Source organism: Podarcis liolepis (genome assembly GCF_965112155.1).
Source record: "Podarcis liolepis genome assembly, chromosome: 1".
NCBI lineage: Eukaryota > Metazoa > Chordata > Lepidosauria > Squamata > Lacertidae > Podarcis > Podarcis liolepis.
Window position 1 is genome coordinate 84,661,247 of NC_139554.1, and position 15,370 is coordinate 84,676,616.

Consider the following 15,370-nt stretch of genomic DNA (forward strand, 5'->3'; position numbering starts at 1 on the left):
ATTCCTTGTCCAAAGGCTCCAGAGCCAGCCAAAAATCGGCATGTTTGATGGGCTTTCCCTGGCTCTGCCTCCTGTGTTTTATCTTTATATAACATCAGGGCTCCTGGGATATTGAATGCACCAGCGGAACGGCTCCCTCTCATGCCGTAATACAGGCATGCGGTATATGTCACTCGCTCACCATCATGCTCACATGAGATTAGAGGCAGGCAATGCAGCTCTCCCTATCTCTCATGCTCACTCACACAGGCACATAAACGATTCAGTGCCAGCTCCAGGATTTGGGGAGCATGCGAGCCTAGATGTTATGGGACATGCCAACCTAGAATTCAAGTCATGCTGCCTCTGATCTTCTTGAATCCTCCAAGTAACATGAGAATAGCACTACTGTTGAGGCAGCAAGTCACTTGCTGGCCTTGGGGTCCCAGGAAATGCCCAACTGCACAACAGCTTGCCCTGATTACACTATATTGCTGTATACGCATGACCATGCAGACCTGCCTGAATGTTAAGATCCTCTGTGACCTTTCTCTGGGTGATTCCTGCCTTTAGAGGTTGGTTAGGTAGGAGGCAACTGTGAAAGGGACCATTTCAGCAGGAACACCCATTTGGGGGGGGGGTTCACAGGGCTCCAAATCTTGTATCGTTCTAGCACCACAGGGAAGCCACTAGGGAATAATGCTTAAAGGAGAGAGAGAGGGAACCTGTGGCCTTTAAGCTGTTCCAGCTTTCCAAAGGTACAAGCAGCGGAAACAGGGAATGTAGGCTGGAAAACACAGAGTGGGAGGGCTGTTGTCTGCAAAAAAGACTCAGCCCTGACCTGAAATTATCTGTATCCAGGCTGGGTCAGAAGGAACCACGGACTACATGGCAAATGGCACCCAGAACAGAAGTGCTGGCCCAGTCTTCCTCTACTCTGCATCTTTGAGTGGCTTACCACAAGTGCTGTTGTGTTCAAGTCTTGTGCACAAGCTCCCCCTAGGCATCTGGCTGGCCACTGTGAGAACAAGATGCTGGACCAAATGGGTCTTGGGCCTGATCCAGCAGACTCTTCTTATGTGCTTAGGTAGAGGCACCAGCCCATCATTTAGAAAGCCACCTGTTTGTATTCCAATGCTGACACATGACCTCATGCAGACTGCATGGATTCACCCTACAGGTGGCTGCCTTTCTTTGGTAGCCACCACTTATTCCTTGCTTCTCCACGCCCGGCCCCAGCAGCTCTCAGTACGCTTCGTTCATGTTATCGCTGCCTTCTTGTGTAGCCTGTGCCTGGAGAAGGCTGTTCCACTCTCCTCCACCTTCCCAGTCCTCCACGTGTCTCTAAATTTTCTCCTCTCCGGGTTCTGTGTCCTTGAATCTGTTCCTGAATCTCAGCCTCCGAGCCATCCATTCATGTCTAAACAAAGGGTGACCTGGATCCTCCATCTGTTTCCAGCGTCCTCGATGACATGCTACTTTGCAGTGGATTGATGGTGGGGCAGTGCTTCCAAGTTGGTACAAAGAACTGCGCATCTGTGTTGGTCTCAGGGTCCCACTAATGATACAGCAGATACAATTTAGTTCCACATTGATCTTCCTTGCATGGGCTGGGCAGTACCAGGCAGGGAATCAACAGTCAGCAGAGCCAGAGCTGCTACATTTGTGCATCTGTGTGCCATTTCACATTTGCCAGCTTCTGAAGCCCAACCACACTATGCTGTTGGTTTTCCTCCCTGGTTTTGGGATTTGTGCCCTGAGCAAGGAAGAACAGCCTAGCGTGATTTCAAGTAGACCAGTTACCCTGGAGTAATGTATTAAGGGGTTTTATTTCCGGCAGCTATAATCATGTTGCAGGGGAGAAAGTCACAAGCTGGAATTTGCAGCACACCTTTTCCTACTCAACGGATCTGAAGCATACCTTTTCTTGACTAACGGTGCAGAGGTTATCAGGACAAAGATACTTCTGTGGAGGCAGGAAAAAGAAATTATAAAAAAAAAATCCTTGGTGCCTAAATCCGCGAATGGTTCCTCATTCTCCATCTCTGCCATCTATTTCTCTTCCCATTCATCTCGGTGAAAAAATGTCGATATGTAGTAATGAGGCCATTAACCAAACAATCTGGTAGGTCTTAGATATTTTCTCTCTCCTTTCAGTAGGTGTCTGCTGTGGTTCACAGGAGCAGGAGCCTCTGCATAGTCTAGAAAAATGGTTACTGGTCTTCTTTACACCTCTGTGAAAACTAAAGTGCTGCGCTTGACCAAGGCTAGCTAAGCCTGAGCCCTCTTCAATTTTTGGTAGCATTTCCTTTGCACACTTGGGGACAGGTATGTTAAGACTGGTTTCTTTCTAATGATTAACAGGCCCAGGAAGGCACAAGACCATTATTATACCATTGACTACTATATGAGGAAGTCTTGAGACGCCCACTTTTCATTTAAAAAGAAAAACAGGATTCTGTATTCACTGTTGATGTCTATGTTGTTTAACATCTACATGAAACCGCTGGGCAGGGTTATCCAGAGGCTCAGAGTAAGTTGTCATCAGTATGCTGATGACACTCAGCTCTATTTCTCCTTTACCTCTGCAGGTGAGGCAGTGGAAGTGCTGGACCAGTGTCTTGCCTTGGTAATGGACTGGATGAGAGCCAACAAACTGAAACTCAATCCAGATAAGACAGAAGCATTGTTAGTGGGTGGTTCCCTATACCAGATGGGTGGGCGGTTGCCTGCTCTTGATGGGGTTACACTTCCTCTGAAGGAGGTTTGTAGCTTGGGGTACTCCTGGATCCTTTGCTATTCCTCAAGACCCAGGTGGCTTCAATGGCCCGGAGTGACCTCCACCAGGTTAGATTACTGCAATGCGTTGTAACTGCCTCTCAAGACAGGCAACTTCAGCTAGTGCAGAATTCAGCGGCTAGGTTGCTTACTGTAGCAGGATGGTTTGATCATATTACTCTGATCCTGGTCTGACTGCACTGGCTACCAGTTAGTTTCCAGGCCCAATTCAAAGTGCTGGTTTTGACCTATAAAGTCTTAAACGACTCAAGACCGCAATACCTCACTGCCTCTTTCCATATGAACCTACCCGGACCCTGAAATCATATTCTGATGCCCTTTGTTGTATACCGCCTCCTCAGGAGGTCTGGAGGGTAGTAACACAAGAACTAGCCTTTTCTGCAGTGGCTCCCCAGGAAGGCTCACCTGGCACCTTCATTACACCCCTTTAGGCACCCAGCAAAAACATTCCTTTTTAACCAGGCCTTTGGTTGATTTAATTGTCATCCTTATTGTTATTTGTGCAATAAAATAACAGAGGCAAACAATGATTTTGCCTTCAAATTCATACGTGTAACCTTTTAGAAAAGTGAAAAATGCAAAGACCATTTCCTAGACCTCTTCACTCTGATCTATGGCAACAGGATCTTTACATAAATCTGCACAGAGCTGCACTCACAGCTACTCAGAAATTGCTTCAGCACAGGGATCTGGAGGGGGTAATTCAATCAGTTCTATTTTCAGCCATCTCATTCTGGGCACCATCTTTTCCTTCCAAACGGCAGCCTGTTGAGTGTGCACTGCAGCTGATCTAGGTGTGAAAGCCTGTTTCTGTGGGTGGAAGTCACTGGGTCAGGTTCCTTGATTTGGAGGAGTTCTTAAAATATACATAGTCTGGATCCTTCTTTGATGCATCTTTAGCTTGCATTTACATCTTATGTATTCCCACTCAACTCTTTCTGCAGCTGAATGGCCTTATTAGCTTCTTCCTGCTCGGGGTCTGAGATTTATCAGCATCTTGTTAGATACACATTTTCTAAACAATTCATTTCCATAGGTGAGCAAACAGCCGGCAGATATCAGGGCCTCTCTTTCTTCACTGGTGCAATGTTGGTTTTTGAATGTTTACACTACCTAACTCCCTGATTTAAAGCTAAATAGAGTCATTGTGGTACAGTGCCAGGTCACATCTTTTGTTTTTCAAATAGTTACTATTATAGATTAGATTTCTTTGTTCTGTTATATCCTGCCATCTTTCCTCTCCCTACCAATTTGCTTCATTAACTGTTAGCAAAGTAGGTCAATTCTTTTGCAGAAACTATTTCTGAAAAAAACACCAGTGTGCATCTTTGATTTTCTTTTGTCTCTTTATCAAGGTTGTGGAAGTGCTCTCTACACTCTCTTTAGGATTATTATTTATTTGCAAGGAGGCAAGATTTGCTATCTAAAGGCTATCTTTGTAAATTCCCGGGCCAGCAAGACATTCTGTCTCTGGAATGCAACTCTCATAATCCTTGATAGTTGGCCATGCTGGCTGGGGCTGAGGAGAGTTGGGAGTCCAACAATATCTGGAAGGCTGGAGATTCCCCTCCACTGCTGTAAGAGGTGGTGGGTCAAGGCATTGGTTTCCATCTCCCTAAGTAGAGGAACCATCTCACACTCCTCAACTGCCTAGAGGGACAGATTTGGCTCACGGCTTCCAGTTGCTGACACCTTCTATAAACACTGCAAATGAACTTCTGGAAATCATTCCTGATTGGAGATTGGTTTCTTTAGAAGCACAGGCCTAACATCTCCTTTAGCTCTCAGAACCTTTGGAAAACACACTTGTCAATTTCACTAGGCAATAACTCATATTCTTTGTAAGTAACCAGCTTTCCATATTCTGGTCCCTGTTGTAGGTTTCCCATGTCAGGTGGGATGCAGCAAGAGGAAAGCAGAGAGGAGCTGTCACTTGTCTGGCCACACTGAATCTGCTGCACTTGAGAGACGCAGAGTGAACAGATGCTCAAGCTGAGCTAGGAGGTGCTTTCATCCACTGACTGCTCTCTGGGTTTATATACTGTAAAACACTTATTGCCCAGGATGGTTTTGTAGTAAATTCCCCATTTTAACTACGACAGGTTCACAGATGTAACCAAAGCCTTCTCTGTGGGCATCGCACAAGCAGTCTTGCCTCTTTTATGCACAAACAAACAGAAACATATGTATGTGCATATGTATACATTCATGCACACATGTATGTACTGGTATATCGGCGCTGTCTACCCAGATCACAATGGGCTCACACAAATACATAAAAATATACTCATAGGAGCATGTCCACACACTGCTTGCAGCAGCACAGTCATGTGTTGCACATGAGAACTCAGCATGTTGGTCTGTCAACATGATAGCTAAATGAAACTTCAGCAGGATGAAACTTCAACACTAGATAGCCATCAAATCTATGTCCTGCCTATGAACTTCCAGGGATATCTAGCTTGACACAGTTGGTGGAAAAAGGTACAGGACCATATGGACCTTGGTCTGATTCTGAAGGGCTCTTCTCATGGTCCAGAGCACAAAAAAAGACAAACAGAACTGTAAGACCTTTGTTGCTTACTACACAACACCACACCCAGCGTTGAGGCACTTTAATATATGACAATGGCAATGCACTGTTTAGCAGGTCCAGAAGCTTTGTGGGTGTGCAGTTCCCAAGTTTCAGAAATGGGCAGTTTCAGAAATTGCCTTTTCTTGATGGAGTTGCACTCTCCCTGAAGGTACAGGTACATAGCATGGGAGTACTCTTGGATCCATCATTGTCACTGGGTGCTTGGTGACTAAGAATGCCTTTTCCAGCGTGGGCTTGTATGCCTTCTTCAGCCGTTCCTGGACAGGGATACATGGGCACGCTGTTGCATGCCTGGGGGACCTCTAGACTGGACTGCTGCAGTGTCACCTACATTGGGTTACCCTTGAGCAAGTGCAGAATGCTGCGGTCCAGTTTTTGGCCAGAGCAGCTCCGCATCAGCATTTTGGTGTGGAAAGTTTTGCACTGGCTGCCAGCACATTACCAAACAAAGTTCAAGGTATTACTCTCAGTGTATAAAGCCCTAACCTGAGGTTACCTGGTGCTTTATAAACTGGCCAGAAAACTGTGACCATCTGGAGAAGCCCTACTTACTGTCTCATAGTTATTTCATATTTGTTTAATTTCTATACAAACCGAAGCTTTTAGCATGGTGGTAGCAGTAACTTGCCACAGTGTTCCTGTTGAAATCAAACAGGCACCCACAATTCTGGAAACATTTTGTTTTGCCAAGCATTTCTAAGAGAATTAATTTGATTCAGTGCTGGCCATTTGTTTTAGAATCACAGATCTGGAAGGGACCACGAGGGTCATCTAGTCCAACCCCCTGCAATGCAACATGGGGCTCAAACCCACAACCCTGAGATTAAGGGTCTCATGCTCTACCAACTGAGCCATCCCTGAGTTTTGTATGTTACGGTTTTATAATTCTATAGTTTTCTAATTCTTTTTTTTTTTGTACACTGCCTTGATGTATTCTATCAGTTAGCAGTTTGTAAATCATCACATAAATAAATACACAGAATTCGCACAGCAGCTGACACATTAACGTGCATCTTTTCCAGCCAATGCTGTTAAGAAATACAGACACACATCACATGCAGCCCACATGGCCCAAAGCATGCAGTGGTCCACAAACAAAATGAGGCTCTCGTGCTTAAATGACGCAAACTCTCCAACATCATTTTTCATATCGGTGGGCATTGTGTGGATCTACCCAATACAAATATGCAAAAAGATAGAATATTGTTCTCTCTTACCCTCCCCATCCCTCTCTAGCTGACCAGGTTCAAAGCTGGGAAAGGCAAAGAATTGCACCTCGCTTCCTTCCAGCGATCCACCCACTCCCCATTTTATGGCAGCTGCAGGAAATAGTCTGGGTGGCAAGGGAAACAAGTGTACCTGCTCCTTGATCTCCTCCAGTCCCAGGGTGGCAATGCTGCCTGAAGGCTTCTTCAGAGGGGGCTTGGGGCGTCGTAGGCCATGGGCCACCTTGTCACGGATCACCTGGGGCACAGCAAAAGGCAGAGAGTGGCAGCTCCATGTGTGTTTAAGCTCCTATATCACTTTGCGGTAGGGAACGTGTCATATACACACAGCAACTCCTGCCAACTTGCGTTTTGCTCTATTCCCACTTCGCCCTATGATGTCATCAAGCTAGATTTCTTCCTGGAAAACAACTTTAGAGGCCCTAAGTCCTGCAAGCAGGTAGTCATGAACAGCCAAGCATCCTACATGGACCATAGCAAGCACCTATCATACAGACTGTGGCTGGAGTTCACTGAAGCTGTCCAGATGCAGCAGATGTTACCAGCTTGTTCTGTAGTACTGGAGGCAGGGAAGACTTGTGGCTCCCTAGCTGTTGTTTGACTCCCAACTCCATGTATCCCTTGTTCCCCATCCTTGCTCTAGAAGAGGTCCAGGTGCTGGTTATTACCACCTTGGGGGGGGGGGATAGCATAGCCTGTGCTGACAGCAGGTAAACTCATTGAATTTAGGGGAGTTTGCCAGCTCTATGTAAGGTGTCAGCAGTTAACGGTACAGCACTATCTTAGTGGGGGGTGCCAGAGCTATAGGTTCCCCCTCGATGCAAGCTCTAAGCTCAGCCCAGTACAAAGTCACAGCTAATGCAACACAAGACCCTTTCTTTCTCCCCTAGGTGGGCCCTCACCTCATAGATGTAGTCCAAGATTTCCAGGACAGTGAGGACGCTGGCCCCGATGAACAGGCCCATTTGGCCTCCAATGTCCCCTGGCAGAAAAGGAGGCAGTTAGGGCAAGGGAGACGATGGTGAAAAGCAAGTCATCTGCTGGACCCTGAGCACTGGGGAGGCCTCTGCAGGGAGGAGGGTGACCGGGCCTCAGGCAGGATCCCTGCTGCTTTTATTGAGTATCAGGGAATGGGAGAGGGAGAAATGGTGACTGAATGCGGTGGCCTGGGGAAAGGCAAGAGAGTGAGCAGCAGGAGCATTGGTATGGCTTTGCTTTCCTTCAGGGTTTAGCTTCCTGCTCCTTTTGAAAGCAATGGGCACCAGGGCTCTTCTAGCACTGGAGGAAGAGGTTGGAGGAAGACCTCATGGAGAGGATGAAGTAGGCGTGTGAGCACAGCTACTATGGGAGCAGTACCTCCCCGCACACTGGTTGGGTGCCCAGCAGGGAGTAAGGCAGCTCAGGCCCCGAAGTGTGATGTGTCAGGGAGAAGGGGGGTGGGGCTCTATAAGTCCAGGCCAGGTGCCTTCTTGCTGTGGCAGCTTGTCAAAAGAGGGAACTGCTGTTGGGCCTGCGTTGCTGGCACCACCAGTGATGGAGTCCAGAAGTCAGTACTGCAGCAAACAGCCAGAGATGCTGGCAGATGACAGGGAAAGGCCAATGAGGTGAAACCTGTGTCGCCATAAAACCTTGGGATTTTGGTGAGCCCACGTCATGTCTCCGTCCCAGCAACATAAGGTATGAATCACAAACAGGTTCTTGCCCATTTGCCTGCCTGCCTGTGTAGCTTCCTTCTCCAAGCTTGCTTTGCCTCGAGAGCACTAGCCCTAACCAAAGGAAGGTGGCAGGTAGAGGAGCAGATTCACTCACCCAGAAGCCCTGCCAGGTTGTATGCCCTCTTCTGCTCAATCGCCTCATAGTTCAGTGCCTCAAAGAAGATGTCCAGCACCAAGAAGTTCTCCCTAAGGGGAGTTGGGGAGGGGAGAGAAAGGATTCAGAGGCTGAGCCGGCTCATACAGTTCTCCAACCCAGTTCCCTCCTAGCCCATTTTTGTTTATAATGTTCTGGTGCTTCTCCCACATCCTGTGGGCTGTGCATCAGCAACAGGGCACTCACCGGATGTAGGTCTCATTGCGGTTATACTTGCGAGCAAGGTACCGGGCCGAGCCCTTGTTGGGCATGCGCACCATGGAGATCTCCTTGCCGTAGCGGGTCAAGTTGCAGGGTGTGGGACAGACACAGCGCTCCTGGGAATCCTCAACTGCTGTATCTGTGAGCAGAGAGCTGCACGTTAGGCAGGATAGGAGCACTTTGGAACAACAATCAAAACAAGCCATTGCCTGCTCAACCCTGCCATGGCAAAAGACCCACAGCCTATTGAGGCAATGTCTCATGGTCTAGAAATCCTCTTGGGACTCCTGTTGGGATACGAACACGTGTCTGAGAGGGTCGACACAGCCCAACAACATCATGCCTCTCCATCACACCCCAGGGTGACAGCTGTCCTCCTCTCCTCTGTACCAGCCCACTGGACCCCAGCTGAGGGATACAGCTGCTCAGTATCTGCTGAAGCACTTACCTAGTGTATGGTCAGCACATTCAATGTAAACGTTGGGTGAGCAGATGGTTTCGTTACCTGATGGAGAAGGACCTGGTTAGTGAGATACAGAGTTGGGTCCTCTCCTTACCCAATTCAAGCTCATGCTGTTACTCGGTGGTGTTAAGAGAGACGGTTGGTCACTTCATTAGGCAATTATAGGCAATTGCCTAGGATTGCTGATGGAAGGGCTTCCCCCTTGCAGATTGCTATTTGCTCTGATTCAGCAGTAAAAACAAGGGTTTTCCCAGGGAAAGTGCAGAGACAAAAAACAAAACAAAACCACTCAGACACAGAGCTTTAAAGCCTAGAAATGCAGCACAAAAGGAAGTCTGGATGAATCCTGAGCTGAGGATGGACTGAAACTTAACAGGGACAGTGTAGTAGTAAATTTCCTGTATTGATAAGACATTCTAGAGTTGGATGGGACCTCAGTGGCCAACTAGTCCAACTCTTCATTGGATACAGGAAATCCACTGCTATGACATCCCTGGTAGGTGACCTTCCAACCTCAGTTTAAAAGCCTCTAATGAAGGGAAGCCCTTCTCCTCACAGCTTCCAAGGTAGTCTGTTTCACTCTCAAACAGTGCGTACAGCCAGGAAGTTTTTCCTAACATTTAGTTGAAATCCCCTTTCTTGTAATCTGATTGGGGTCCTGCCCTCTGGAGCAAGAGGGAACAAATTTGCTCCATCATCTATGTGACAGCCCTTCAAATAACTGAAGATGGCTATTGTATCACCTCTTAATCATCTCTTCTCCACGTTAAACATACATACCCAAGTCCTCCCAGGACTTCATTGTCAGATTGGTCGCTCTCTAGATGGGGGTTTGTAGACTTCAGTCCACTTCATGTGATGAGATGCCCTGGAAGGTAGCAGATGGCTGGGGGGGGGGGGGGATGGAGACTGAAGGAGGCAGAACAGGTGCTGGTGTGGTAGGCAAGGAAGAGCTACAGCCAGCCCAATGCATTCCAGGGGCTGAGCCAGAGGAGACATAATTTGAATGCTCTTTTCTTAAGGTGCTCACATGCCTGCATGGAGTCACTATGGAGGGTCACACTTCTGCTCCAATAGGGAGGTCTCAGGGCAAAGATCTGTGCTATAGGAAAGTTGAGTCAAAATTACAGTGGTACCTCGGGTTACGTACTTAATTCGTTCCGGAGGTCCGTTCTTAACCTGAAACTGTTCTTAACCTGAAGCACCATTTTAGCTAATGGGGCCTCCCGCTGCTGCCGTGCGATTTCTGTTCTCATCCTGAAGCAAAGTTCTTAACCCGAGGTACTATTTCTGGGTTAGCGGAGTCTGTAACCTGAAGCATATGTAACCCGAGGTACCACTGTACCAGGGGCTTATGCAAGACAGTTTCTTCTCCCACAAGTAAATTGAGTGTGTCAGGGATCCTAATACCCAAGAAGGCATAGAATATGGCAGTGCAAGGAGGCTGAGAGCAGGGTGGGCCCATAGAGGGTATGTGGGAGTGCTGCCTCTATGTCTCCCCCAGCTCCTGTCTCTTTATAACTGTATGACGCACACAAAAATTTCCTGGCACACAAATGGATTATGGGGGAAGCTTCACTTGCTTGGCTGCCAAATGTCTGGCTGCTCCATTAAAGGAACAAGAGCAGTCCAGGAAAATGACAACAGTGTCAAAATAGCACATGGCAGAAATGAATTCATATTCCAGCACATCAACGAGGCAGCAAAAGGAGAGAGTCCTGGAGTCCATGGGACTTAAGGGGAGGGGTGGTGGTGGGTCACCTTACCTGGCATGTGCACCATGCGGCACTGGCAGTTCCGCACCACAGCCTCCTTCTCGCACTGCAGCCTGCAAGCAGCAATACTGTAGCTCTCGTAGCCGGGCAGAACCTGTTCCCCCTTCACGCTGGCCCGGCAGCTGCCCCAGGGCTGGGGCAGGTACGTCAGCTGCAGGAGAAGGCGGGCAGGCTAAGAGCCAAGAGAAAATGGCGCCCTGGCCAGCTGGGGGACCAAGAATGCCTCTCTCAATGCAGCTCTGGGGCAGGGAGTTTTGCTCTCACTGAAGCCCATTTTCCAGCTCAGCTCTCCAGTCCCTGTCCGCTCCCAATGTCCCACAAGCTCTGCTGTAAATAACCCTAGTGGTGCTTGCCCCCCCCCCCCTCAGCATGGAAGTTCAGACCCATGCATGAGGCACCACCAGTGAGCTCTGTATTAATGGGAATACAGTTGCATCAGATTTTTCTTGACATTTCGGAGTGTGCACGCTTTGTACTCTCACTACAGATCTGCAGAACGAATCTAACAGTTTTCATTTGAGCCTTGGAAAAGGGCAGTTCTTCATACAGATCAAGTGCAGTGGCTAAGGAAGTCTGCAGTTCAAATCTCAAATCAAGAACAAGCTCCCATAAGGAAGTCATTGTCCTCACAGCCTCTGCACTCTTTCCCCTTCCAATGTGCTCTATTAAGACACCAGCCCAACTTACAGGAATGTTGTGTAAGGGCTAGAGAGATACAAGTACTCAGTACCTTGTACTACATTATCAATAACGTGTACCTTGAACACATGAAATGTGCTATATAAATACTAAGCATAAGCCCTACAAAGGCAGGTGATTGGTGTGTGGGGGGGGTGGTATTTCAAGATCAATATCTAATGAGAAAGCCTACATGATGTGATGTGATCAACTTCTTTCTGGCAGATGCTGGCAGAATGCAAAGAAATGAGCCTTCAAATGACAAATGTTGATTTAACACTTTTTTACGGTGATTTTTTCTTTCATTCATTGTAATGCTGTGGAATTCTTTGATGAATAATCAGAGTTGCCACCCGGCTAGATGGAACGAGGATTGCTCATCTGCATATGCCAATTCATTGATATGTATGAAAAATTTTAAACTGCTCACTGCCTTGTGCTGAAGCTGAGCTAAAATTAAAACAAAGCTAGGTAGAGTTTAATTTGAACATGGTGGAGGAAGGAAATGAGGCACTAAATTGACACAGTTCAATGCAATTAATGTAACGTCTGATAAAGGAATGCTTCTAAAAGGACGGCAGCTGTCTTGCATTTTTTTTGGGTCTGAAATAAGCTTCTGCAATTCATTCTGATTATGGGAACTGTGTTTTGCCATTTCAGATTTTCCCTCTGATTCCAATGCCTGTGAAGAAACAATCATTTAAGGTGGGAAACACAATGGTGCACCCAAACCCTGCAGAAAGCAGGACTAAATTCATCACACATTGACGGAGGCACGGGGAGCTAAATCCTGCCTGGTCGCTATCTTCCCCCAACCCTGTGGGCCAACCTTGACAGGTGGGCAGGACAATCCACACATCAATCATATGGCATCATTATTACATCATATGATTGATGTGTGGGTGGTCCTGCCCACCTGGCAAAGATTGCCAGTTGGGAAGGGGTAGATAAAGATCCGGCCTGATGAGCCAAAAAGGCTGCCCCCTCCTGATTTAGGCATTTCTTCCCGGAGCACTGAGAAAATCAGCACCTTGTATTTACACTACAGATTTATATTGCTTTTATGTCATATTAACTTTCATGGCTCCCCCAAAGAAACCTAGGAATTGTAGTTTGGTTAGGTGCTGAGATTTTTCTCTCCTAAGATCCTTATTATTCTATTGAATTACAAATGTCACGGTTCCCTGGAAAGATGGAATAACCATTAAACCAGTTTAAGTGTATAGATTTGCTTCTCCTCATTAGAAAGCACAAAACAATCCCTGCAAAAGATCTGTAAACACTTCAGTGTCTTCATTCAAACTGCATTAGAGTTAGCTGAGAAGTTGTGGAGTTTGCTGAATAGCATTAAGATGTGCTGTGCTGCTGGGGTTTTTTTTCCAGATGTCAGCAAGCAGACCTATCATTTATATTTAACTTCTCTGCAAGCAATGATCTGATTTTTAAAAAATCCTGGTTGACCCATGGTCCAGCCTGCTAAGTGGAGGTCACTGTAACAGCATCACATCTGGTTGCTATCTACAGGCTAGGGTCTGGTGGGAGAGATGTTGAGGTGGTCCAATTCTCATTCCAACTAGCCTGAATGAACCAGACCAGGTAAGAGTCCTGGATCCTAGGCTATCAAATGCCTGTTACAGTGACATTCAAGTCCAGATCCTTTTGGGATGTTTGCCTAGCATGTCATTAAAGCCACTGCTTAGTCCTCCTCTATAACAGCTCATAGGGAGGTTCTAGGGATAAACATTCACTGACTGGGAGCAATGCTTAATCCTTACCTCTTTGCTCAGTGTGGCTATGACACTTTGCATCTACCTGTCCCTGCCAGAGGTATATCTCTCTATGCCCCCTTACTGTTATCAGACCCCACACAATCTCCAGTCTCACTTTTCCCGAAAAGCTGGAGCCCTTTTCTCCTCCCACCCCACCAGCCCTGCACTCATCTTCCCTTGTCTCATGGTCTTTACCCTCTGCTCCTGGCAGGACACAAAGGTCTGGAAACCTGGAGAGACTCCAAACCCCAGTTGGTGGATGTAGGGTGGCTCATCTTGGCTGTGGATCTGTACTCGAATTCCGGCTTCAAATGATGTCTCATCTGCAAGGGGAAGGAATGAGGCCATAGTTAAGGAAGGTTTTGCTAGACCTTAGCTGAATAAATTTAGCCAAGTAATTTAATGAGATCTTCATGTCTATCCTTTGCATTCATACATCCCTGTCCTTTCCAACTGTTGTGAGCAGAGCAGCTGATTGACGCCTAATCAAGTGGGGACTCTTGATTTTATTAAAAGCATTAATAAAACAAACAGCTCTGGTTACTGTTATGTATTATAATTTTAAAAAATATCACAAATGTGCTGCCAGGAGCATCCATTTGAATATGCCAGCACATCAGTGTCTTAAATGATAGTTCCAGTTACAGATAGGTAGCCGTGTTGGTCTGCCATAGTCAAAATAAAAAAATTCCTTCCAGTAGCACCTTAAAGACCAACTAAGTTAGTTCTTGGTATGAGCTTTTGTGTGCATGCACACTTCTTCAGATACACACGAAAGTGTGCATGCACACGAAAGCTCATACCAAGAACTAACTTAGTTGGTCTTTAAGGTGCTACTGGAAGGAATTTTTTTATTTTAAATGATAGTATGTGCAAATTGGTGATCATGGTGACATTTTTTTTTAATTGTAATATACAGTATAGCAATTAAGGCATCTGGTTGTTTGATGAATGCTTTTATGTTTGTAATGAATAATTTTCTTATTGTGCTTCCTTTGATTAGGATGTAGAACTTGGTTTTTTTAGGTGCTCTTTCCCTTGAAAAAATGTTGGTGAACCTCTAGTTACTTTCACGAAACTGCAGCTACCCCTCCTGCTCACTCCCACTGGCTTCTGGGGGGTAGATAGTGCCATCAATGAGCCATATAAGAGGGAACCTGTTATCAGGAGAGTGAGGACTGAGGTAGGCAGAGAGAAGGGGAGCTGGGGAGCAAGGAGATTAGAGCTGCTGGCACAGTGACTCCATCATCTTAAGCTCAGTAGCAGAACACATGTTCTGCATTCTGAAGGCACTAGGTTCAATCCCTGACATTTCCAGGCAAGGCTGGGAATACCCCTCCTCTGAAACCCTGGAGAGCTTCTGAAATTCAGAATGGGCAATAATAAACTGTATCAGGCATGGGAAGCCTTTTTCATCCTGATGGTTGTTGTCCCGTGGGAAACCTTTTCCATGTGTCGCAGGCCAGTGATGGGCAGGGTAACGGAAGTCCAGTCCCACACAAGTCAGAGGCTTCCATGCCTTCATCGCTCCATCCAGGCAAGCGAAAGGCATTATTGCAGTTCAAGGACACATTCCAGTCGGGCAAAAGAAATGAAGGGGGTTGTGGACCATGGCTGTGAGGGATGTGGCCTGGGAAGAATCCCTAGGGACAGTCAAAGGCCTGGAGGGCTGCACTTGGCCCTCAGGCCTGAGCACACACACCCCCTTGCACTAGAAGGTACAATCGTCTAATTTGTTGTAGGGCAGTGTCCTATGTTTCTACGTCCTTTCCTCTCTCCCAGCACCCTCCCAGCTCTTACTGGTCTCTCTCCAGATGGGCAGGTACTCCTCCTGCTGGATGTCCAACATAATCTCCAACCCGTTGCCCATCCCACTCTGGCGAGTCACTCGTGGTTTGTTCCGGTCACCATTGAATGTGTAGCACTTCCCATAGCGTGTGTAGACCTGGGGAGAAAGGGGCATATTAGAGAAAGGGCCCGTCATGCCTAGAAGCCCAACAAATACTGTGCATGCC

The 15,370-nt window shown here is 47.0% G+C and overlaps 2 protein-coding genes across 6 annotated transcripts in view; one reads left to right on the forward strand and one right to left on the reverse strand.

The window, feature by feature from the left end:
* Positions 1–15,370, forward strand: part of OBSL1 (obscurin like cytoskeletal adaptor 1) — a 164,772-nt gene that overhangs the window by 117,836 nt on the left and 31,566 nt on the right. The gene's annotated exons all lie outside the window — the stretch shown is intronic.
* The window catches only part of ASIC4 (acid sensing ion channel subunit family member 4), a 205,123-nt gene that overhangs the window by 6,278 nt on the left and 183,475 nt on the right, over positions 1–15,370 (reverse strand). For 3 of the 5 annotated variants that reach the window (XM_083473317.1, XM_083473320.1, XM_083473318.1), the window contains exons 2-9: positions 15,156–15,300; positions 13,551–13,678; positions 10,900–11,059; positions 9,119–9,175; positions 8,656–8,809; positions 8,410–8,501; positions 7,503–7,582; positions 6,734–6,838 (exon numbers count right to left, since the gene is read on the reverse strand). In XM_083473317.1, the coding sequence (XP_083329443.1) occupies positions 6,734–6,838; positions 7,503–7,582; positions 8,410–8,501; positions 8,656–8,809; positions 9,119–9,175; positions 10,900–11,059; positions 13,551–13,678; positions 15,156–15,300 (921 nt within the window). Of the gene's footprint in view, positions 1–1,789; positions 1,946–6,733; positions 6,839–7,502; positions 7,583–8,409; positions 8,502–8,655; positions 8,810–9,118; positions 9,176–10,899; positions 11,060–13,550; positions 13,679–15,155; positions 15,301–15,370 lie in introns of those variants that run through there. The other 2 variants (XM_083473319.1, XM_083473321.1) reach the window with 1 other exon arrangement.